The 24799-nt window shown below is 38.4% G+C and overlaps 1 protein-coding gene across 1 annotated transcript in view; it reads left to right on the plus strand.

The window, feature by feature from the left end:
* Window positions 1–4997, plus strand: part of LOC143034062 (uncharacterized) — a 37214-nt gene extending 32217 nt beyond the window's left edge. Inside the window, exon 2 of the mRNA XM_076199961.1 lies at window positions 847–4997. Within this exon, the coding sequence (XP_076056076.1) occupies window positions 847–4696 (3850 nt within the window). The 3' untranslated portion in view covers window positions 4697–4997. The remainder of the gene's footprint in view (window positions 1–846) is intronic.
* The last annotated feature ends 19802 nt before the right edge of the window (window positions 4998–24799 follow it).

Raw genomic sequence — 24799 nt, forward strand, 5'->3', positions numbered from 1 at the left:
TGGACTCCGATTCTTAACAGACACGACCTGCACCCCAAAGGGTCTGCCAGGGGGTGAAAGTGTCAAATTCAAAGCATTTCTGTTCATAGGCAAAATCAGTTCAAGGTTGTCAACAAAGATTCATCAGCTCAGATTTTGTCTGGAAGCTTAGGGCTGACCTCTCCAGCATTGTTGGACCTAGCTGGCACAGCTCAGCCCATCCTTGTAACATGCAAGCCCCCACTACATCAAAGTACTGGGCCATGGGGGTAGTCTATGTTGTATTAATATGGAATGTTTCTTTGTAACTGTTTAGCAGGAGAACAGTCACTAATTCTCAGCTCTCCGTATCAGAAAAAGAAGAAAGTTAATAGAAATCTTGGATGGTTTTAAGACTGAGTGCCTCAGAGCTACACCTCCAGCTAGAGGCGAAAGAGTTAATAGGATAATCTGTATTTTAATTGCTACCTATGTGTTGAGTACAATGTAAGAGATTACAAGACTGTTTTACATTGTTTTATATTACCAATTATTCAACTTAGATATCAAGCCCAGGCCTTAACTGCTTACAGTAGGTTATTTAATCTTTTCACTGTAGAGGGATTTCCCCTCAGCAGAATTAAAAACAAATGAATGAAGTTGTAAAATGCAGAAAGGGGATTAATTGAGATAGGATCAAGACAGAATTTAAACCCTTTCACTGCTGAGAGAATTTCCTTTAATTGGAATAAAATATTTGGTAGTAGCTAGAATTAACACCTAAGGTTAAATGCAGAGAAAGGATTGAAAAGCTACAAGTTTTGACAATATATACATTTATATTAATGAAAGTCATCTGATGAGTTTTTATCTCTTTTCTCTTTACAGTTCCGATCAGCAGCTGCCTCTGTCCGAGGATCAACTGCAGGCATGGCAGAAAGAGCTACATATCAAGTATGAAAAACATAAAAGATTAGCTCCCACTACATGGTACAGTGATGACATCGTGCAGAACATCACCATTGATAAATCCTTCACTCCACCCAAACTGGTGTATAAAGTCTATGATATAAATGTAGACCAATTGCTCACTCTTAAGCCACTAGGAATGAGTATTACCCCTAGGGTAATGGCACTGCTAGGCCCTGCTGGGGCAGGTAAGACTTGCATCTGTTCACACTTACTGAACTCCTGGAGTCAAGACCCTAAGTCTTTCCCTGGCCTTGAGAATTTTGACTTTGTCTTCTTCATCCAGTGTCGGTATGTCACCACTTCCCTTGGGCAGCATCTGATAAAGCACCTCCTCCCAGAGTCCTGTAAAGACCAGAGTGGAGAAAAAGTCTTACAAATACTTAAAAACTACAATGTTCTATTCCTTGTTGATGATTATGATGGAACAAAGGAAAATCATCAACGTCTTGTCAGTGAGATGCTAACATCATTTCCTAAAGGTCGCTTACTTTTAACAATGCAGCTTGACAACTTTGTTCATTTTCCTAGTGAAAACAATGAAAGTATGTGCGGGCTTCAGGATTTCTTAGACATAAAGATTGATCTACATGGTTTTTGCATTACTAGAATAATGGAATATGTGGAAAAGGTTTTTTCTAGTTTATATAAATCAGAAGAGACCTGGAAACCAGCATTACAGGAGTTTAAAGCTCATATTAAATCATTACCAGACAATTTTCAAGAAATTTTGCGTCATCCATTAAATTTAACCATGTACACAGTATTGTGGTACCATGATCAAACCAAAACTAAGCAGATACAAACTCTTACATGCTTGTACTATGAAACCATTAGTATAACAGTTCAAAAATTGGCAGAGCATCATCATAAAAAGGATTCCACAAAACCCTTGGAAAGTTATATTTCTCAGTGTTACCAATTTGTCAACAAACTTGGTGAACAGGCACTGATATTATTACAAAGGAATCAAATTCATCTAGATGATACGTGTTTTGCACAGCTCACCCAACTTTGTCAAGCACTTAACCTTGATGTCAATTTATGTGTTTCATCTCTTCTTCAAAAAGATACACTTTATGGATCTGATGGAAAACAAGTTGAGCTCTGGTGCTTTTCCTCAAAAACATTTCATGAATATTTTGCTGCATTCTTTCTGCAAAACTGTGTGTGTGTTCATGGTACTCTGCCAGATAGTATTTACTTACAGGAATTTTTTGACAGATATGTCCGTGTGTTTTGGTTTGTTGTTGGTCTTTTATGTTCTATTGAAAACCAGCTAAGCAAGGAGACACTGAAAACGGTTGTTGCAACTATGCTTTCTCAATCAGAGTACAATGACTTACATTGTTCTTTTGTCTCAATTGTGATCAGTGAGTCCCATGAAAATGAGACTGTGATTGAAGCCACTGGGGATTTCCTGGAATATATATCAGATGAAGAATACTACTACATATCTAACAGAAAACTAATGACCCTACTAAGGTGTACAGAACTTCATGTGTTTCCAGATGATCATTTCACACCTTGTTTTGTTGAAGATCATGATTTTGAACTCCCATACCGGCTCCAAGAATATGGGTGCCCTATTCATCTATTTATTATTGTGAAAAGTAAAGAAGACATAGAATCTTTGGCAAAAGATGGAAAGGCACTTATGTTAAGTGAAGGTGTTCATACAACACTGCATCTGAATACTGCAATAGATGATATAAATGCTGATGTTATGAAAGACCTGGGTTATTCCTGGGTAACTTCTATTGAGGACACACCTCTGGAAAATATTATAAGTTACTTTGAATGGCCAGGAGCCCTCAACGGTGATGAGACTATAGTTAGAATAGAGTGCAGAATGACCAATGTGGAAGAATACTATGAAAAACCAATAATACATTTCAGAGCAGGAAAATCCTTGGTCACACCTCTGATGGAAATGATGGGACACTTCCTTGCAGGTGTTCAGAAGGCAGAAATAACAAATATGGATTTCAGTGTTGTGCGTGGATTCTACCCCCCATTTGCCATGCAACTTTTGGCTACCCTTAAGCAGTTTCCTTTCCCACTTCCTGAAAAATTAAAGCTCTTCCATCTGGTGTGTGATGCAACATTTATTGAACTTCTAAATCATGTCACTGCAAATAATTGTTTTCTGCATGTGGATGAACTCCGTGTGTATGATTCCAAAAGCTTTGCTCTTTTGCAAAATAATGTTCAGAACATTAGCAAACATTTTCAAGATGTCAGTATTGTAGTGTCACACTGGGATGAGGAGGAATCTAGTATAAAATCTATAACACAGTTTGGAAATTGGTGGGCTTCCAATTCACTTCCAAGTGAAAGTACTAAACTGGAGCTCTTGTGGAAATTATGTACAAGACCAAACTGTCTCCATCGAAAATGTTCTTCTGATGTTATTTGTGAGTTTGGTGGTAATTCAGCAGTAAGATTCCAAGGGAGTCAAAGTGATGGCAAAGTACTTAGCAAGTTTTTAACAAAATTCATGGAGGGCTTGACTGGAGCTGGCAAGCAGACAGTACTGTCTGTCAGTCGTGCTTACCAATTAGGTGGTACAATTCTGCTTGATCTTTTGAAAGGGTTTTTTCCATCTGGGGAGAAACAAAGCTCAGTCCTACAGCTTCCTCCACATCTTCAAATCGAAGAAGGAATCTTTTCTACAGAATTCTTGGAAGTGGCAACATTTAGTTCTTCTTTGGGGTCACCAATTTTTATTTCACAAACATTAAAGGTATTACGACCCTGTGATCTCATCTTATTTGCTGATAAAATTGATGTCATTGCTAACTGTTTTAATCAAGTTATGGTGTCATTTGAGGGCTGGGAAGAAGAACCAACTTTCATGGAAGCAGCAAAGAAGTTGGGTGTGTGGTGGGCTAAAAGGAGGTGTGGAACTGCACAAGTCAGAAATCTTAAAATATACCACAAAGCAGTGACATCATCATGGGAATATTTCCAGGCTACTACACTAGTTCTGGATAATGATCCAGGTCCAATACTGACATGGAAATCAGACATTGACAATTACGATATCCTAAAAAAATTAATGAAGAATTTCTTGGAAGGGGTGCGAAACAGTGGTGTTGAAACAAACATATCATATGGAGACATTATGCTGTCATATATTAGTGAATATACCCAGTTTATAGCCTTCTTGGAAGAATTTAAGCTTCCTCCTCCTCCTCTTATTTTCATACCTGTGGCTTCCTGCAATGCTACATTCACTCAACTTCTTCATTATGTACAACAGCACAGCATTACCTTGAGTGTGACATATGTGCAAGTAAATTCATATGAGAGCTTCTTGTTTCTTTGTGACAACATTGAAACTTTCAGTAAACTGCACCTGACTGTATGTATTAATGTGTCGGACTGGGACTCTGAAATTTTGGACAAGAGTAAAGTGCAGGAGATGATGCGATGGTGGGGACAAACATTTTCAAAAGATGGTATTGAAGTCTTGTGCAAATCTAAAACAACCAACTCTCTGGAGCATTTTAAGGAGGCTGGTGTGGTGTGCTTCTTTGGAGGACCACTAAATATCAGCTGGAGCGATTCAAATTATAATCCAGTCAGATTAGGAAAGATAATGGGAGTTGTCCTTGAAGGCCTTATAGATGCAGGATTTGGTACAAAGATGGTATTTCAAGTGGAAACACTCAAATATTCAGTTCATGTGTTTTTGAACCAGATACCAGACAACATTCTAGAGAAAATTCAGGTTGATAAATCTGCATTCAAACCCTCTTTCTAATATGTGTAGTGTCCAGCATGGCTTGCATACATCCTGTACCGTAGTGCTTTGTCTAATTGATAACATTCACAGTCAAAAGACATGGAATGATTTCAGATACAGCTGTCATCAGTCATTGCAGACATATGCTTCACGTCAAGTAGTTCTCTTTCAAACATTGTGATGTAGAAGTAAGTTATTTTGTACCAGTAATTGCTTCTTGTAGATGGGAATATTTTAAATCTTTGCAATCATAACTATTATGAAAGTTTTGTTATTCCTATCAATAAAGAAAAATGCGGTAATAAAGGTAGAAATGTTATTTCTGTTTGATTATCCCTTATGAAAATATGATAACAAGGCAGATGTAAATTGTTAAATGTTTCCCTGATCAGAAAAATTGATATGAAAAATGGAAGAAAAAAAAATGCTTTATTCATTTCTTTATTGATTTATTTTTGTTATTATTTGTACTTCATTTTGACTTCATGAAAAACTATGCAATGAATATATTGTGTGACCACAGAAATCTGAATGACTAAAAAGATAATTATTATGCAATTTGTCATACAATAACAATGAAGTAAAGTATAGAAAGAATGGTTATGTAAAGCATAATAGACAAGATGAAAGTTGAATGGAAATATTGTAATTATAGACCCTGTGAATACTTTTGAAAATACTCTTTACACAGGACATTTTGAAGTAGGAAATGTAGAATGGCCTTACCATGAACTCGCTTGCTGCCAGACAGGACTTAACCACTCCAAGTAGCAATGTTCCAACCCACCCAGCTAGCAACCATCCCACCTGTAATTATATAAACAAATGTTTCTTCAGTAGTGTGAGAGGAAAGGAGTTTAAAAGTATATCAAACGAATGGAGAGAAATTATACAATGGTGACAGGTGTAGATAAAATCTGCCCAAATTCCAACAAAGAATAAATTAAAAGAAATATTATTCTATTCAAGAATCAACAACCTAGCTTATGTACCTCAATGCATGAAAATGCATTGCAGTACCCCAATGTATGAAATCGCATAGCTTGAAAAATGAGCCCCACAAATTCTATAAAATATTTAGAATGTACATATACTCTCATGATAGTTCTATATACTTTTATATTATAATTCAGCAAACAAACAAATGCTGGTAATAATGCTAGGAATGACTTTGTTTTCATATAATTTTTTTGTCTTTCCATAACCTACAGCAATGAAAAATACAATTACACTGTTTGCAAAAGGAATACAAGCATAAAAAAACCCACACCAAACCCTACAGTTACATTGATTTTAAGAAATTTGAGGAAGAGCAGTGAAGTAAACCAGAAGTCAACTGAATTAAGGTTTTATTCCTCAAGTAACTGTAGCCTACTGCAGCTATGTACCACAATAGACCAACTGCTGCACTGTGAGCCATTACTCCAACTCTTGTGGATGGAGAGTTGGGCGTGTATTTACCCAGTTGTATTTACCTAGTTGTATTTTATGGGAAGGGGAACTATGTTCGTGGTATCCCATCTCCATATCTTGTTTTATCTAGACTGTTTTTAAATTCGTATATCATTTTTGCACGCACCACATTCTCATCTAACCTATTCCAAACATCTATTATCCTGTGGAGAAAGGTGTTCTTTTTCAGGTCTCTTCTATAATTGTCTTTCTTGATTTTCTTTCCATGTCTTCTTGTATCTCTACTATATCATTTTACTAGATCCACTCTATCAATAATTTCCATGCCTTTCATGATTCTATAAATAGTTATCATCTCCTCTCTCTCTTCTTTGCTCCAATGTCTGTAGCTCAAGTTTTGCCAGCCTCTCCTCATATGATAGTTCTGAGAGTGTTGGTGCCAATTTCGTAATTGCTCTTTGTATTCTTTCAAGTTTTGTTATACATTTTTTGTACTTGGTGACCACGCCATCACTGCATACTCCAATTTTGGTCTTATCAAAGTGACTAGTATTTTCTTCACCATTTCTTCATCCAGGTATGTAAATGCCACTTTGATTGATCTTATTAAACTATAAGTTTCTCCAAAAATTTTGTTTATATGTTTCTCAGGGGACATATTATTCATAATAATGACTCAAACAGGCATCTATTAGGAATAAGATGGAACGTAAGTAGAAGTGCAGACATTCGGAAATATGTCGACGTCACACGCACGTAACCGCGCCCAGGGCACGTAGCGGTAGAGTTGCAAATACACTTATACTGGGCGTGGCATCGTCTTCGCCCTGTGGAGCGCAATACGCCCCTTCGGAGCCACACTGGCATATACTCATTGTACTTCTTACGGGCATAATGCATCCTCCTGTACGCAATCTCCCATCCCTTAAAAAGATGCAAGGAGACATTCAAGTATCTGAGGATGGAGAAGACTTCCACGGAAACCTGCCACCAGAAGCATAGGAGCATCGAGTGTCAAACCAACAGGAGAATCGAGTGTCAAACCAGCAGGGGGGGAAAATAACAGTTTGAATCCTGTTGACCAAAGTTTTATGGATTTTGTGAACATGAGGCAAGGGTGAATAATGATGATCCTAGGAAGCAATTTCTGTTGAGCTTGCTTCTGGATAGCTGTGGACAGTTTTATGGGAGGAACTTTCTTATCACCACAGTCATCTCAGCAACATTATTGTTATTTTTGTTTGTTTATTATTTGTCATTATCTATTCATCTATCTCATTCGTTTATCTATTTATTTATCATTTTTTCCGTATCCGACCTAGTTAAGGACCAAAAAGGTCTCCTTTCGGTATGCACTTTCTTTGTAATCCTTTGAAATCAAGAGATAGAGATAGATAGATAGATAGACTTTATTTGGCAATGAATCAATGTACATGAAGTGCAAATAATGACAAGAACACATAGTTCGGAAAAATAAATGCAAATTGCCGAGGATAACACAAAAAGCATGTACGCTTATTTCCATTGTGGTCCTCATCAGATTGTTATTCTACACTAAGTCACACTGACAACATACGTAGGGGGTTAAGGGGACCAGAGACAATCATGAGTAATACCAGTCAGAACACATATGACACATAAACATTGTTATAGTTTTGCTAATATTACTAAAATGTTTGTACACATAGGAATATTGAGACCAAAAATTTGAGCACCATCACAAAAAGGAACATTGCATTAAGCAAAGGAACAACAAAATAATGTTAAACTGTAACAAAACAGTATGAGTGAGTACTATATCAGAGTAGTACCATTAATGATATACTGCATTATTCTACAGCTGTATCAACATGTATGAGTGAGTACTTTATCAGAGTAGTACCATTAATTATATACTACAATATTCTACATCTGTAACAACATGTAGTTATAGTGAATGCTACACTGCAGCTAGGGTCACCTATTAATTAAATCTAACATCTAACCTGAATCTCAGGACGGAGTGGGCAATTAGTATGAGCACTAGAGAGTAGTACATTATAACCTGAAGCACCAGAGGTAGGGTACAGGGGACCAGTACTCGAATGAGTAAAACAACAAGGAGAACGAGGAAAAAGGTAAGATCATAACTGTTCTCGGACCCTACCTGAGACATATACCATATTATGACTGGCAAAACAAAGGTGGAAACCAATTTGTAAACATCAATCATTGTTATACTAAACTAAACTTCTGAAGAACAGAAAAAAAAGGGTGGGAGGTCAGAACAGTTATGAATGAATGCAGATTTGGATGGTATTATTCATGGAATCAGGTATCCCTCACTAAGCTAGTAGTACACAAAATCAAGGCTGTTCTCTGTCCATAGCTGAGACATATAGTAACCCTTGACTTTTTTCTTGAAGGTAACCTTGCTATTTGACTTCTTAATGGATACAGGTAGTGAGTTCCATAGTTGAGCACCTGTGAAGTGAAAACTGTTTTTGGTGAAGGGACCTGCATGAGGTACAATAAGAGACTCTTGACTGTTCCGGGTTCGATTCTCAGCCGATAATGTAAAATTACAGCTCACATATGAGGGAGCAGAATTATGAACGACATTGTAAACCTGGTTTAGTTTCAGCTGCTGGATACGATATTTTACAGGTAACAATCCTACTCTGCTAAATTCTTCAATACCAATATGACTACGTTGAGGTAAATTTAGTATGAATCTAATTATCTTATTTTGTGTAACCTGTAGCCGGGACTGGTTTTTTCTGCTCAAACTACTGTACCAAGAGCTACAAGCGTAATCAAAGTGATGTTGTAACAAGGCTGAGACCAGAAGCTTCTTTGTTTCCAGATCAAAATTTCTGGCTTTTCTGTACAAAAAATTGACTTTATGTGAACACTTGGATACAATCTTATCCGTTATGGCATTCCCTGAGAGGGACTGATCTAAGGGTATTCCAAGATAGGTTACCTCTTGTTTTGACTCCAAGACATTAACCCCACATCTGACCTGTACTTCGCTGTGTTTCCTGAGGTTGGGTTTTGCTGCGAAGACAATACTTTCCGTTTTACCGGGGTGTAAAGACAGTCTATTATCTATGAGCCACTCCTGGACCGATGACAGTTCGACACTCAGTTTCTCCTCTACTTCAACTGGGTCCCTACCTGAGACAATTAGATCGGAGTCGTCTGCAAATAGCAGTAACTTACAGTTTACCACACCTGGCATGTCGTTAATATAGACCAGGAACAGTAGCAGTCCTAGAATAGAACCTTGTGGCACACCACAAGTTATCTCTCTGTCATCTGAGCAGGCTTCATTTACCTGTACTAGTTGTTTGCAACCTGTAAGGTAGGACTTGAACCAGCCAATATTCGCCACTCCTAATGCCTGAAGTTTTTTTTAATAAAATATCATGGTCCACTGTATCAAATGCCTTTTGTAGATCCAACAAGACTAAACCCGTGTAATTACCTCTGTCGCATTCCTGTTTTATCAGATCGTAAAGGTATATTAAGCAGGTGTCTGTTGAGTAATTCGTTCTAAAACCTGATTGCATACCGTATAGTAGATTACGTTCCCTTAGGTAGGTATCTAACTGATTGTATACGATACGTTCCAACACCTTGGAAATAATACCTAGAATTGAAACAGGCCTGTAGTTACCTGCCTCAGTTTTTGTATGTTTCTTATAAAGAGGTGTTACCCGAGCCCTTTTCATGTCGCTTGGGATAAATCCTGAACCAATAGACAAATTTATTATGTGGGTTATTGGGGGAGTAATAATTGTGGCTCCATCCTTAACAAACCTCGCAGGAATGTCGTCTAACCCTGTAGCCTTATTGGCACTTACGCTAGCCAGTAATTTAAACACTTCTTTTTGAGTGGTCTTATGTAGTTTGAAACACTTTGTGGACTTGTCTTTATAGTATTCCTGAACGTACCCCAGCCCAAACTTCCCAGAACCCGTTGGGAGGGATTTAACTAGTTTTGTGGCTATGGTTGTGAAAAAGGTGTTGAAGTGGTTGGCTATGGTGTTCCTATCAGAGTTAAGCTCGCCGTTTATCATGAGTCCTATCCTGTCTACTTTGTTACTAGGCTTTGTGTGAACTTCTAGTCTTTAGTGTTTGCCAAAGCTTCCTTGGATCGTGTTTGTTCTGGTGCACCATCTTAGTACAATAATCAGCTTTGGCTTTTTCCTTCCAATATTTCACCTGATTCCTATAGTACAGAAAGCCATTATAGTCCTCCTGATTTCCACTTTTCCTAAATCTGGCAATAAATCTGTCTCTATCTCTAATTAAACCCAGTACTTTGTTAGTCATCCATGGCTCCGTCCTCTGTTTTATTCGTATCTCTTTGAGAGGCGCTACTCTGTCTATAATAGTAAGAAACGTGTACTTAAAATTAGACCAAGCCTTATAAACATCGGTACAATTTAGAACTGGCGACCAGTCTGTCCTACCCAGTTCATCTACAAAATGTTCTCGTGAGTAATGCTTCATGGAACGAAGCTTCACTGTGTTGTGCTTGTTGAAAATCGTCTTCCTAGCTTTCCTAGTACAAAATATGAGCTTGTGGTCACTAAGACCATAATCACAAGCACCAGCCTGCGTTGTTTTGTTACGATCGGAGACCAGGATAAGATCCATGATGGACCTGGATGGGTCTGTTATTCTTGTAGGCTCGTCGATCAGTTGTGTCAGGCCATGAGATATTAGCAAGTCTCTCATTGCCTTAATAAGGTTGTTATTTGTACTTGCCAGATTCGTATTAAAATCACCTAGGATAATAATTTCTTGGTCATGCATATTGACCCGATTGAAACAGGTAGATTCTAATGCGCTATAGAAGGACATCTGTTTCGGTGGTCTGTAACAGACCCCGCATAAGATGGGATGCGATTTAGGTAACAATATTTCTACCCACACAGCTTCGAGCCCATCATTACTTATAAGATCTGTACGGGGGTTGAACACTAAATCGTTGTTTATGAACGTACGCACAACACTATAACCCGGGATCGCAATTTCCGAGTCGGAGATGGTACTGTCCAAGATCTATATATACTAGGTCTAACCACTTCCGACCGAATTTCGTGGGTGTTGGCGCAGCGGCCCCGTGAACGTCACCTGGCTGTTCAAAGTGGGGTTCGCGCGTCCAATCGCTGTTAGTTGTACCTGGTGCATCGTTTGGGTATGTTGCTGCCTCCGCTCGCACCGCTCCACGCAATTAGTTATATTCTGACAATGAAGATCTGTATATACCGGTATATATAGATCTTGACAATATGGCTTATTGTGACATTAAGGATTGTGGCTCAAACCAAAGAGGAAGTAAGCCAAATGTTAATTTTCATCGTTTCCCTGCAAACACACACAAATGTGAACGTGTACACATATAAGCACACACGACGATATCTCCCCTTTCCGTAAAATACAAGTATATAAACACACACACACACACACACTTCAACGAATGGACGGCTTAGAAGACGTTCTGAAGAAAATTTTAGTTTTGTGGATCCCAACGCAAAGAGAAGTGCCTATTGTATTTACAGGGTGGGGGGGAAATTGCTCGTGGGGTAGTAGGAAAGTAGGGAGAGAGGAAAAGGGGAGGGATTACTGAGAGAAATGGAAGGAAATGAGGAAGGAGTAGACTTGGCCCAGGCAGACAGGCGAAAGGTAAACAAAAGGCCCCCCGACGACGATGAAATGTCTAATAAAAATGTAAAGATTAGAAGTATAGATAGGAACAATACAGTAGAAAGTGATGAGAATATTTTCCAGGGATTTAAAGAGGGTGGGGGGGACACAACCCCCCCCCCCACCGACTGACAAGACTAGAAGAGAAACTCGATAAGATGATCGAGGACTTGGAGCGTAGGTTCGGTCATGTTAACAATATTATACGGAGAGTTGAAAAATTGGAAGAACTAGAGAAGGCGAACAAAAACTTAACTAAGGAAATTGAAGAATTAAAAAAACAGTTAAAAGAAGTAAAAGATGAGAATAAAGTCTTAAAGGAGAATAATAAGGAGAACAAGGAGGGTTGGAAAAAATTCAAGAAAATAGCAAAATTGCATTCACTGACATAATCAGACAGCAAATGAATGAACAAACTGAAAACTCAGTTATTAAAGTGATGAGACAGAAGGAGAATATAGTAAGAGACTTAGCAGATAGAAAGAAATGTATAATTATATTAGGAATGGAAGAGAAACATAACCCAGATAGAACCACAAGAATCAAAGAGGAAAATGAAAAAGTAAGAAATTTACTAGAATTAGTTCAGGAAGATGAACCAGAAATAATTAAACAAATCGAAGAGAAATTCAGGCTCGGGAAATATAGTACAGACAAGACCAGACCAATTAAGATTAAATTCAGGTCACAAACTACGGCTGAGAATATCTTATCCAAAACAGGGAAACTAGCAACAAGTGAACAATATAAAAAGGTATGGATAAAAAGGGAAATGAATAAAGAGGAAAGAGAGGAAGAAAAACAGAAAAGACTTGAAGCTAAGAAAAAAAACGAGAAAAGAACGGAGTCAGAAAAAGAGAGATTCTATTGGAGAGTAGTGAATATGAAACTAAAGAAAGTCGACATACAAGAGAAAAACAAAAGGGAAACAGAGAACACAATGGAAGTGGCAGAAAACTAAGAGTGTCTTACACAAATATAGATGGATTAATAACAGGATTGAATGAGCTGAATGATTATTTGAAAGAAAAAGAACCAGACATAATGGGAATTGTAGAAACAAAATTAAAAGGTCCACTACCACCCAACAGTGTAGGACATGATGCATATAATTATTGGATTAGAAACAGAGTGAAAAAGGAAGGGGGTGGAGTTATGTTCCTGACTAAGAAGGATATAAACGTGAAGTGTGTCACATATGGAAAGAATACAGTAGAGATGGTAATGATGGAAGTAGAAGACAGAGATAAGAAGAGCAGAAAGTTTGTGATAAATTATGTGCCCCCGAAAACAGCCTCATGGGAGGAGAGTGAACATAAAAGTATGTTAGAGGACACAAAGATAGCATTAAACAAGATAATGGAAGAGGGAGGAAGAATAGTTATGATGGGCGACTTTAATTGCAAAGAAATCTGCTGGGAAGAAATGACAGTAAAGGGTGGAGACGGCTCATGGGGAAACGCTCTACTTGAGATGGTTACTGACCATACAATGACACAATGGATACAGGAGAACACTAGGTATAGAAATGAAGAAGAGCCATCGAGACTAGACCTAATAATTACATCTGAACCTAGAATAGTGGACAAAATTGAATATAAAATACCAATAGGTAAAAGTGACCACATATTGATTGAACTGGAACTTAATGAAGAAAAATATATGAAAAGAAATGAACAATATAGAAAAGGAAGAATGATGTATGAAAAAACAAACTTTGATAAAATAAGAGAATTCTTTCAAAAGGAAAACTGGGAAGAAATATACAAAGAAGAAACAACAGTAGAAGAGAAATGGAATATTTTGACAAAAATTTACAAAAAAGGAGTGGAAAAGTATGTCCCAAGACAAAAACAAGAAAAAGAATATGTAAAATGCTGGTACAACAAAAGCTGTAGGGAGTTAAAAGACAAAAGAGACAAAGCCTGGACCAGATGGAAAAAAGACAGAAGACCTGAAAAATGGAAAATATATACCTGTTATAGAAATGAATATGTACAAACGTGCAGAGAGGAAAAGAGAAAATATGAAAAAGATATCATAGAAAAGTGTAAAGATCAACCAAAACTATTCTACAGATTTGTAAACAATAAACTGAAAAACAAACAAGACTTGGAAAAATTAAGACAAGAGGGAGTTGAATACACTGAGGAAATGGAAATGGCGGAAATTATGAACAAACATTTTAAATCAGTGTTTACAAGGGAGAACATACAACCTGAAGAGAACGAATGGAAAGAGAAAGTCCCCCTATGGAAGAAATAGAAGTAACAAAGAATGAAATATTAACACACTTGAGTAATCTTGATGTCAGAAAATCACATGGACCAGAAGAAATAGCAAACTGGATTTTGAAAGAATGCAGGAATGAACTGGCAGACATAATACATAGCATACTAAACAGTTCCTTGAAAGAAGGTAAAGTCCCAGAAGATTGGAAAAAAGCAAATATAGTACCTATATATAAAGGAGGAAATAAAGAAGACCCTAACAACTATAGGCCAGTCTCTCTAACAAGTACAATAGCAAAAATTTGTGAAAGAATTGTCAAAAATAGATGGGTAAAATGTTTAGAAAAAAAAACAACGTGCTCAATCCAAGGCAATTTGGATTCAGACAAGGACGATCATGCGTCACCAATTTAATATGTTTCTATTCAAGGCTAATAGATATAATACAAGAAAGAGATGGATGGGCTGATTGTGCATTTCTAGACCTAAAAAAAGCTTTTGACAAAGTACCACATAAGAAGTTGCTTAAGAAATTAGAAACTGAAGGAGGAATACAGGGAAAACTGCTAAATTGGATGGAAGACTTTTTGCAAGAAAGAAAAATGAGAGTAGTGATAAGAGATCAACACTCATAATGTTTGCTATATATATTAATGATATGGATGAAGGAATTGAAAGCTATATGAGCTTTTTTGCAGATGATGCAAAACTATTGAAAAAAGTGAACACCTAAGAAGATTGTGAATCACTACAGAGAGATCTAAATAAAGTACAGGAATGGAGTAGGAAGTGGGAGATGGAGTTCAATACAAAAAAGTGTAGTATAATGGAATTTGGAAAAAGTAAAAACAGAATAACAGGATCATATAAATTGGGAGAAGAAGGAATAAAAAAAAAGTAAAAAATGAGAAGGACCTGGGAGTCATTGTTATGAATAATATGTCACCTGAAAAACATATAAATAAGATTTTTGGAGAAACCTATAATTTAATAAGAACAATCAAAGTGGCATTTACATACCTGGATGAAGAAATGGTGAAGAAAATTCTAATCACTCTGATAAGACCAAGATTGGAATATGCAGCAACGATATGGTCACCAAGTGCAAAAAAATGCATAAAAAACTTGAAAGATTACAAAGAGCAATTACAAAATTGGCACCAACACTCTCAAAACTATCATATGAAGAGAGACTAGCAAAAATTGAACTACAGCCACTAGAGCAAAGAAGAGAGAGAGGAGATTTGATAGCTATTTACAGAATCATGAAAGGCATAGAAATTACTGATAGAGAGAATCTGATAAAATGGGATGACAGAAATACAAGAGGACATGGAAAGAAAATAAAAAAAGACAGCTATAGAAGAGATGTGAAAAAGAACAGCTTTCCTCACAGAGTAATAGACAGTTGGAACAAGTTAGATGAGAAAGTGGTGTGTGCAAAAACAATACATGAATTTAAAAATAGTTTAGATAAAATGAGATACGAAAACGGGACCCCACGAGCATAGCTCCCCTTCCCGTAAAATACAACTAGGTAAATACAACTAGGTAAATACACACACACTGATAATAGCAATGAGCTAGAGAGAGAGAGAGATAACGGGGGGAAAATATAATAGTTCCAGTCTTCCTTGGCGTTTCACAGTTTTCTTCAGTGTTTCACAAAGAGAAAACGGAACCAACCAGATGACGTCAGAAGCTGCGCAGAACGGCTCAAACGGTTAGACCTGGTGTATATAGATCTTGGTACTGTCTAGCCAAGAATATGCGAAAAGAAAATATAACTACTTATAAAGTTACATTTAAGAACCAGAAGAAGGTAGTAAATATATGTTCTTATTGCGAAATTTTATTAACTTAATACGGGAACTTTGGAGTGCTCCTAAAAAAAAATCAGTGCGGGGCAGGGAACAATACTATTACATATGGGACATTTGGCAATCGTATCTAATACACATTTCTCGAAATACAACTTTATTACATTGGAAATCTCAGGCAACATTATCAAATTCTAGTACCAATTTGTATACCCCTGTTACATTTAGCGTCAATAGACCACAGCATACTATGTGAGTAGCTGGATTTGACAAAAGAAGAATTACCTTCGTCATGAGTTAACACACAAACGCACGCACAGATAACGAGAGTCCACGTCTATACGTACCACGATTTGGCTCATTTGCCTTGTTGCCAGTCTCGCCGAGAAGGATTGTGGTCTTCAGTGTAACCGATTTTTCAAACGTCGGAAGACGGTTGGTCTCCAGGGAAGGGGGGGGGAGTGCGTTTGCGTTTAAGTTGCGTCAGTGTAATCGCAGTGCATTATTTCATTTCAATTGTTCTCATCTCTTCCTAGTTCCCCTGCAGACGTCAATGTGTTTCGTAGTAGGGTGGAGAGCATGACGAGTGTGGCAAAGCGGGTTGGTTACCTGCTCTATGTAGTTGACAGAAACACCACGACCTTTGAGACGGTAGAAGTAGTCCTAAGATATGTCAGCTAAGTAAGTTAACAAAATCTATCCAGCGTCACATCTCACACATACATAAACCATAATTACACATGCCCAGTGCTGCCAGCTGCAGGGTAACAGGATAGAAACACGAAAAAGACAGAATTTTAAGGCCGATTTATCCATCTATATACCAAGAGCTTTTTCCTTCTTTATAAGGAAATAGTTGAGACAAAGGCACGTTTCTCCCACCCATTCCACTCCCCTCCACCACCCTTTCTTTCCTCTCATCTTAGATCCTCTTGGATGATGGGTTATTACTGTATCCTGCCCGTCCTGGGTCAGAAGCAATAAGAACATAAGAATAAAGGAGACTGCAAGAGACCATAAGGCCTACACTAGGCAGCTCCGTATTGCAATGTAGTAATACACAGTATCTTCGGCAAGACCACTTTACTTAATCGGTGACACACACACACACCCCCGCCCCCTCTCCATCCCCTCATGCAAAAAAAAAATAATAATAATAAATAAATAAATAAATAAATAAATAAATAAATAAAACGGGGAGAAATCCCTTCGGGCTGCGTCAAAATATCATTTCCACATAAGCACCACCTACCCCTCATACCCGTCCCTCTTCCTTGCAAAACAGTATAATCTATACACAGCCACTCTCCATTTATCCCTATCTCCTGTCAGGCCCCGTCTATGGCATTGGCTACATGTTTCTGAGGTTAAAATCTGCTCTGTAGCATGCAAATGATACTTTAGGGTCTATATGGGGCGCCCCTACGGACCAGAGCCATACATAAATTTGTCTGTGTTAGAGGAACTATTTATGTTGTTCCTAACTCTTTATACTGTCCTGTACCATTTCTCCAAACATACATTTCCATTTTTCGCCTCCATCCCCTGTGGTAGGGGAGGAAAGAATACTGCCGCCGAGTTTTCCCACTTGGGTCGCAAAAAGGCGACTAAAACGGGACAGAGGATGGGACTAGGTATCCTGCTCTCTGTAGCCCAAAAGGGTATATATATATATATATATATATAGATATATATATATATATATATATATATATATATATTTATATATATATATTTATATATATATATATATATACATATATATATATGTATATATGGAGAGAGAGAGAGAGAGAGAGAGAGAGAGAGAGAGGTAAACAGGAGAGGGATCCTTCACTGGGGTCCGTTTAGAGTTCAAGAACTTACAAAGGTGAAAATAAGAGACCCGGCTAATTTTCTTCCCATAGAGAATATGTACAAATGGTCAGGTAATTGCGGCACTTCGCACATGCTATTTTATCGAGAAACAGGATCTTGTAAACTTCAGGCTAATAGGTCTTGATTTTTATATTGAGAAAACATCGCAGCTTCAACATTTAATCTCACTGATCCATTATTTGAATATCAAAGCATTGGATCTTCAGTGTATTTGGATGAAAACCATCCCTTCAATTGCCTTATTAACACAAAATTTTCCAAATCTTGTCACTGAGAGTGACTTCAACATCACTGAGACTGAATGGCATTTGCTACCTAACAGAGAAATGAATGTTCAGAGCGACACTAGTGTTTGGAAATTTGGATGGAAGTAAAGAACATGAAGAAAGGCACACCCCTGTTTCCATTGGTGGGAAACTTCATGACAAAACTGTTATGCTTGCCTCATTCATTCTTTTGAAAACAAAAAATAAGAAGTTTCCTGAACACAGACAACTTAGATAAAATGCTTAATGCCAAAAAAAAAAAAAAAAAAAAAAAAAAAAAAGTGAAAATTCAACATCAGGCAATTTGGAAATTACATCAACACACGTGAATCTGATGACGAATTTACCAGAAATAAACCAACATATTTGGACAGTGAATGTCGAAGACTTCCTACCAACGTAGTATATAAAGCGTTATTCTTTGCCCAAGATGTGCCAGTAGAGCCCGAACAGCAATCAAGGGTGGTGACCGAACACTCGGACAAAGCAGCGATAGCAGAAGAAGAACCCGATCAGTCCATGGTAGTAATCCCTCCAATATCGGAGAAAGAGGCAATCGATATGGTACTCCCAGACTACACTTATGACAGTGAAGAAGATGAGAAACCGACAACCCCTGAAAGTACTGTAAAAGAAGAAATAGAGGCTATGCAACGTAAACTTGGACATAAACTTGACAATATCAACGAGGCTGTAAATTTGCAACCTAAACTTGAACATAAACTTGACAATATCAACGAGGCTGTAAATAAGTTGTTGGAGGCATCGGGTGAGGAGCCTACTCAAAAGGGAAGATCGTTGGCACCCAAGAGGAAAAGAGAAGGTGATGAGACAGAAGATGAACCTATAAAGCGTGTGAAGATAGATGATAAGGCTGATTCAGATAAATAAAGCAATCGGAATTAAAAATATATATATATGCGCGAAGCGCACTGCGAGCGAAGTGAGCGACGCGCGTAGCGGGTCTTGCCGAAGGCCAAGCACACCTGGCGTAGCCAGGGCTGGCGTAAGCCAGGTGCTTGTATTATTAAAATTGGCTCCTCTGAAGTCTGATACTTGGACGTTATTCGTACTTTTTAATTTCTTGGTGATCGCTAGAGCCTAGACTATCTCCCACTTTTACGTTATTTATTAGGTGCTCATTATTAGTTAAAAGTAAGTCCAGAGTATTTTCTCCCCTCGTAGGATCGGTAATCATTTGTTTTAGGAAATTATCCTGCACCACACCTAAAAAAAAAAATTCGCTTCCTGATCTACTAAAATTTCCCAGTCAATGTTTCTATAATTAAAGTTTCCCATGATCACGACATTTTTGTACTGGGACGCTCTGCGAATCTCATGAACCAGGGGATTAGTCTGCTCAATGCTGTGTTTAGGAGGTCTATACAGGACGCCAATAATAACTTTTTTTTTCTTGCCTATAAGATTCCGTACTGTCCTCTTCCTTAATCGAATTGTATTTTCAACGAAAAGCGCTGCTACTCCTCCCCCACTCCTGCCAACCCTGTCCTTGTGAAAAAAAATATATATATCCTTCTATTTCGATTTCCGGAAGGAATTATTTATCAGCCATGTTGATCCAGGATTCAGTAATAGCTATGATATCAAAATTCTCTACGCATGCTTTACCTCGCAGCAAATAAATTTTGTTTATTACGCTTCTACTATTTGTATAGTAAACTTTTACTTTATCCTCCCTCCACCTACTTGATGATTCTTTTCACAGTCCCTATCTGAGCTGTTTCTATTGCCTAAACTAGATTCCGATACCCCCCCCCTACTCCCACGTAATCTACCCGAAAAAAAAAACCCTGTAGGATGCCTATTTCTCGCTCAAGGGATTCAGCAAGGAGCCGAAATCCTCTGGGCGACAAGTGCACCCCATCCCTTGTATGTAGATGATTCTTGCCGTAAAAGCGATCCCAGTTGTTGACAAATGCCCATCCATTGGCCTTACAATATTTTTTGTCAGCCTGCAATTCATTGCAATAGCCCTGGAATGCCACATGCCTCCAACTCTACGCGGGGATGACGCGGTCGAACGAGCCTCTGGCCACTGTAGGGGAGGAATGGTCGGCCACCGACAAGATATTGAATCTGGAGTACACGTCGATAATGAAATAATGAAACGGTGTCCTCGGCCCGCTAGAAGGGCCCCATAACGTTGATGTTGGCGGCATGCCAGGAGCACTCGGCGGTTAGGTGAACACCGACCGTGGATCCACCCGGAGTTCCCGACGACGATCTGCGCGAGGACGTCCCAGGGGAAGACGGCGTGGCGGCTGGCGCCCATCAGCCGCACACCTGCCTAGCACTACTGCTGCAGGTCATTCGCCGCAACCACTGATCAGAAGACTCACCGAAGGACTCTTGGCTCACCGCCACTCTGGTGCCATCAAACTTGCCGTCAGCGCTAAGGACCCCGTGTAACCCCACACCCACAACGTCCACTTAGGACTGTGTTTAGCTGTCTTCCTTTCCACACCATTCTAAAATTAGTATCCAAACTATACAGATGTAGTAGATGTCTATATCATTAATAATAAATATTAGTTCTGTTCGCGCAGATTGTATTCAATATCTAGTTTTTGTAACTGGTTTTTATGAGACAAAAAATTCGAACTTTTAACTGTAATCTTTACTTTATGCAAAGAAATTTCGAAATATCATGTTCTGATATAATCTTTGTATTTATTTAATTGTTTATTTCACTTACCAATTTTCTATTTTGTACGCAGTGAACAATTCAATTAGATGCATGTAATGTATTATACATGAACAATACAGTTTAATTTTACCTTATAGTTACTGTAGGGGTAATGTTTAAAGTGCATCTTCACACATTGAACAAGTTTGATTATAATTCAGCATTACAAATGAATAACCTCAATACCGAGTCCAGCCATCTCGTGCGTCAATTATTTCGTTTATCCTACTGCCTAATTTAGGCCACCTTTCAAGCCAAGAAGGATATTACCTGTCTGAGCTGTTTATAGTTATGTGTTTGTGGCAGGGTAAGAGAAGTCTGTAGGAAAATAAAAAGATAGTTGTGTATAAAAAAAGAACTGTTGTCTTTGGAGCGCTTTTAGGGATATTCATTAGAATGTGTGTCGTGGCTCAGGAGACTTGGAGCTCGAGGCCTTCGTCAGTAATTAAGGGAAATCTTTTAGGGATATTTATTATCAACACTCAACCAACAAAGCTAGAAAAGGAGTTGGAGCTTAGTCGTAGGGACAGTCAGAGATGGAAATATTTTAGTGGTAGGTAAATTGAAATGAGAACATGCAGTAGTAGAGATAGAAATAAAACTCACTTCAGAAGCAGAGAAAGCGTATGTGGATGTTTGTGCGTGAATTCCTGTTTCTTGTTTGCGATGTGTTTGTGTGTGTTTATGTACCACGCAGGGAGTACTTCTGTCTCTATGCGGGTGTACATACAATGGGAAATGAACATTATAATAAAATGTATGAGTCATAGCTTGTCCCCTATTGACCAAACAGGTCCCCTGAAGTAGATGAGCAGTTTAGCTGGCAAGAAGAAGACAGGCATGACTAGAGCGAACAAAAGGAATGAATGTAACCAGCGAGGACTGATGTCGGCTAGCCAAAGCACATGTACTGAGCACCAGCTACCTTTCTTCACGCCTGCCACTGCTTCCAGTCATGTAGGACCCAGTATATGGTGGCACGTTTGGTCACTGACGTCCATTGGTCGATTTATGTAACGTGGCTGTATATTTGGGTTGGCGAGTTTATATACTATAGTCAATGTAAACAGAGTGGCGACGTAGGAGGCAAGCATGATAATATATAGTTATAATTGGCGTTGGTGTCAGGTCTGGGTGAAAAACATACAATTTTATTGACAGCTAGACTAGTTATGGTGTCAGGGGACTATGTCCCTTTGGATGTAGTAAAGTTTGTAATTATTTAATCAGGGAGTATTCCTCTATTTTTCTTCTACGAGTGCAATTTGATTTGTAAACAATGGCAACCTTATCCCAGTCCATGCGTGGGAATAGATAAATACTGCTGATTTATCCAGGTATGAAGGTTCCTTCCGTTTGGCCCCACTGATGAGTATTTCATATAATATCTGTCTAGGGAAATAAAGTAACTGTAAATACTCCATATCAAGGAAATCTAAGACTTTTGGGCTATGGACCAGTAACCTAGGACGTTTGGGACACTGGGAGTTGGGCATTTGGTCCACGGGACAGAATATGAATGCATACATACATATATATATATATATATATATATATATATATATGAATATATTTATATATATGTATATATATATATATATATACATATAAATATATATGTACACACACACACATATATATATATATATATATATATATATATATATATATATATATATATGTGTGTGTGTGTATATATGTATATGTATATTAACACATAAATAGATAAAAAATAATATGTCTTTTTTTTTCTTTTCTTTTTTTGTAAAATGATCTAGCCGGTGACGGTGACGGTGACTTTGTAACAGTCCACGAGAACTTGATTGGCTGAGAGAGTGGTGACGTCACGGCAACGGGGACAACTGATTGGCCGAGAGTGATGACGTCACGGCAACGGAAACGACTGATTGGCCGCCAGCGAAGCAAGCTCGCCCTAAGGGTATTAACGGGATCTCGATGAAGAATCTGATGCCCGTTCCACTCAAAAGATCCCGGCAAAACAATTAATAAGTTATATTCCTGCCAAATAAGAATCATTATGAAAATCCCATGCTCTTAATGTCCTAATTATTTTACATACAAAAAACAAATTTCATTGAAATTAGCTCGAAGGGCAGGGTGCGAAGCGCCCACTCGGGAAACGAGCAGCGCCGCAGGCCAAGCGGCCATAGCGAAGCCGGCGCTTATATATATGTGTGTGTGTGTGTGTGTGTGTGTGTGTATGTGTGTGTGTGTGTGTGTGTGTGTGTGTATGTGTGTGTGTGTGTGTGTGGTGTGTGTGTTCGAGGTATGTTAAATAAGTAATGAGAAAATGTCAGGAGAGACACTATTTATTTTCATAAGCTTACAAAACTTTGTCTCCTTCAAAACAATTGCCTCTCGCATCTACACACTTCAGTATGCGTCTCTCCCAATCCTGGAAGACCTCCTCAAAGTCCTTTTTTAGTAGTCCCTTCAGGTAACTTTCCGATGTCTCTTTCAGCTCCTCTGTTGACTGGAGTCTGGTTCCCCTGAAGCTGTCTTTCATGCGTGGGAAAAGGAAGAAGTCGCAAGGGGATACGTCAGGGCTGTAGGGTGGGTGTTGTACCACTTTCATTCCCCTGTCGGTCATCCAGGTGGTCACCTGCGTTGACTTGTGGCATGGGGCATTGCCCTGGTGGAATCACCACTGACCACTCCTCCACTACTGAGGCCTTTTCTTCCTTATCTTCTCCCTGAACCTTTTCAGAACAGTAAGGTAATATTCCTTATTGACGGTTTGACCCTCAGGAACCCATTCAACGTGAATGAGCCCCTGGGAGTCAAACAAAGGAATGCCCATGGCCTTCCCTTGCGACCTGCTCATCTTTGCTTTTTTGGGTCTGGGGGAGGTCGCGTGCTTCCACTAAGCACTCTGACGTTTGCTCTCAGGGTCGTAGGTGAACAAATAACTCTCGTCGCAAGTCACTACCTTATTCAGGAAACCTGAATCAGCCTCTATCATTTCGAGAATGTCAGCGCAACATTCCACACGAAACTGCCTCTGGTCGTCGGAGAGGATCTTTAGCATGAACTTGGCACAGACTTTGTGGAGCTTCAGACCTCCTGTCAGAACTGTCTCTACTGTGCCAATATTAATACCAACAGCTTCAAAAACCATCCTCACAGATATTCGACGGTCTTGCATCACTAAACTTTGCACTTCCTCAATGTTTTCCTCCTTGCGTGCACTTTTCGGTGCTCCAGATCTGGGTTCATCCTCAACCTGACCATTTCCTTCAGAAAGCCTGTTAAAGCACCGATAGAAACTTGCTTGTGTCATCTGTTCATCTCCATAGGCCTCCTTTAACATTCCATAAGCTTCTTGTTTGGTTTTCTTAAGTTTAACACAAAATGTGATGGCGTAACGTTGCTCCATGTTTCACTACATCTTGACAAGTGTTCACAGATCAGCAAACCGAATCAGACTAGTTCCACCACGTTCAACGCTGCACTCAGGCCTACAAATATAGAAAGCTACCAGTTAGTCATTTTATAGAATATATGTATGTGTACTTCACCATGAAGTAGTATTTTGATCAAATCATATTTAATGTCTCGCCTGACATTTTCTCATTATTTATTGAATATACATTGTATATATATATACATATATATATATATATATATATATATATATATATATATATATTGGTGAAGCGTGGCAGGAGATTCTCTCTGATGCATATTCTGTTAAAAACGACAGTAAAAGAGTGATTAATTAACTTTTTCCGTGAGCTCTCAAGCTTGCGAAAAGTAGATTTCTGGTAGGGGGAAAGGGAGTAAATCAAATTTCCAAAACTCATAGGAAACAAAAGCTATAATGAACACAAAAAATATAGCACACAGTAAACTAAATACAAGAAAAGACAAAGAATACAGCAAAAAACAAAATACAAGCAGAACAAATTTCAAAACGTTTCGCAGATCTTTCTGCATCCTCAGTTGATGTGAAAAGAATGGAAAAAGGAGGATATTTTAAATGAAGAGAAAAGCACGTGTAGAAACTGGGGGAGGTCACCCGTATGAGCACGAACACTAGGAGAGATCACAGGTTGTCGGAAACAGTATTCGGAGAGGTCACTACC

The sequence above is a fragment of the Oratosquilla oratoria genome, chromosome 16 (assembly GCF_046742065.1).
Source record: "Oratosquilla oratoria isolate Oo_2021 chromosome 16, ASM4674206v1, whole genome shotgun sequence".
NCBI classification, from domain to species: domain Eukaryota; kingdom Metazoa; phylum Arthropoda; class Malacostraca; order Stomatopoda; family Squillidae; genus Oratosquilla; species Oratosquilla oratoria.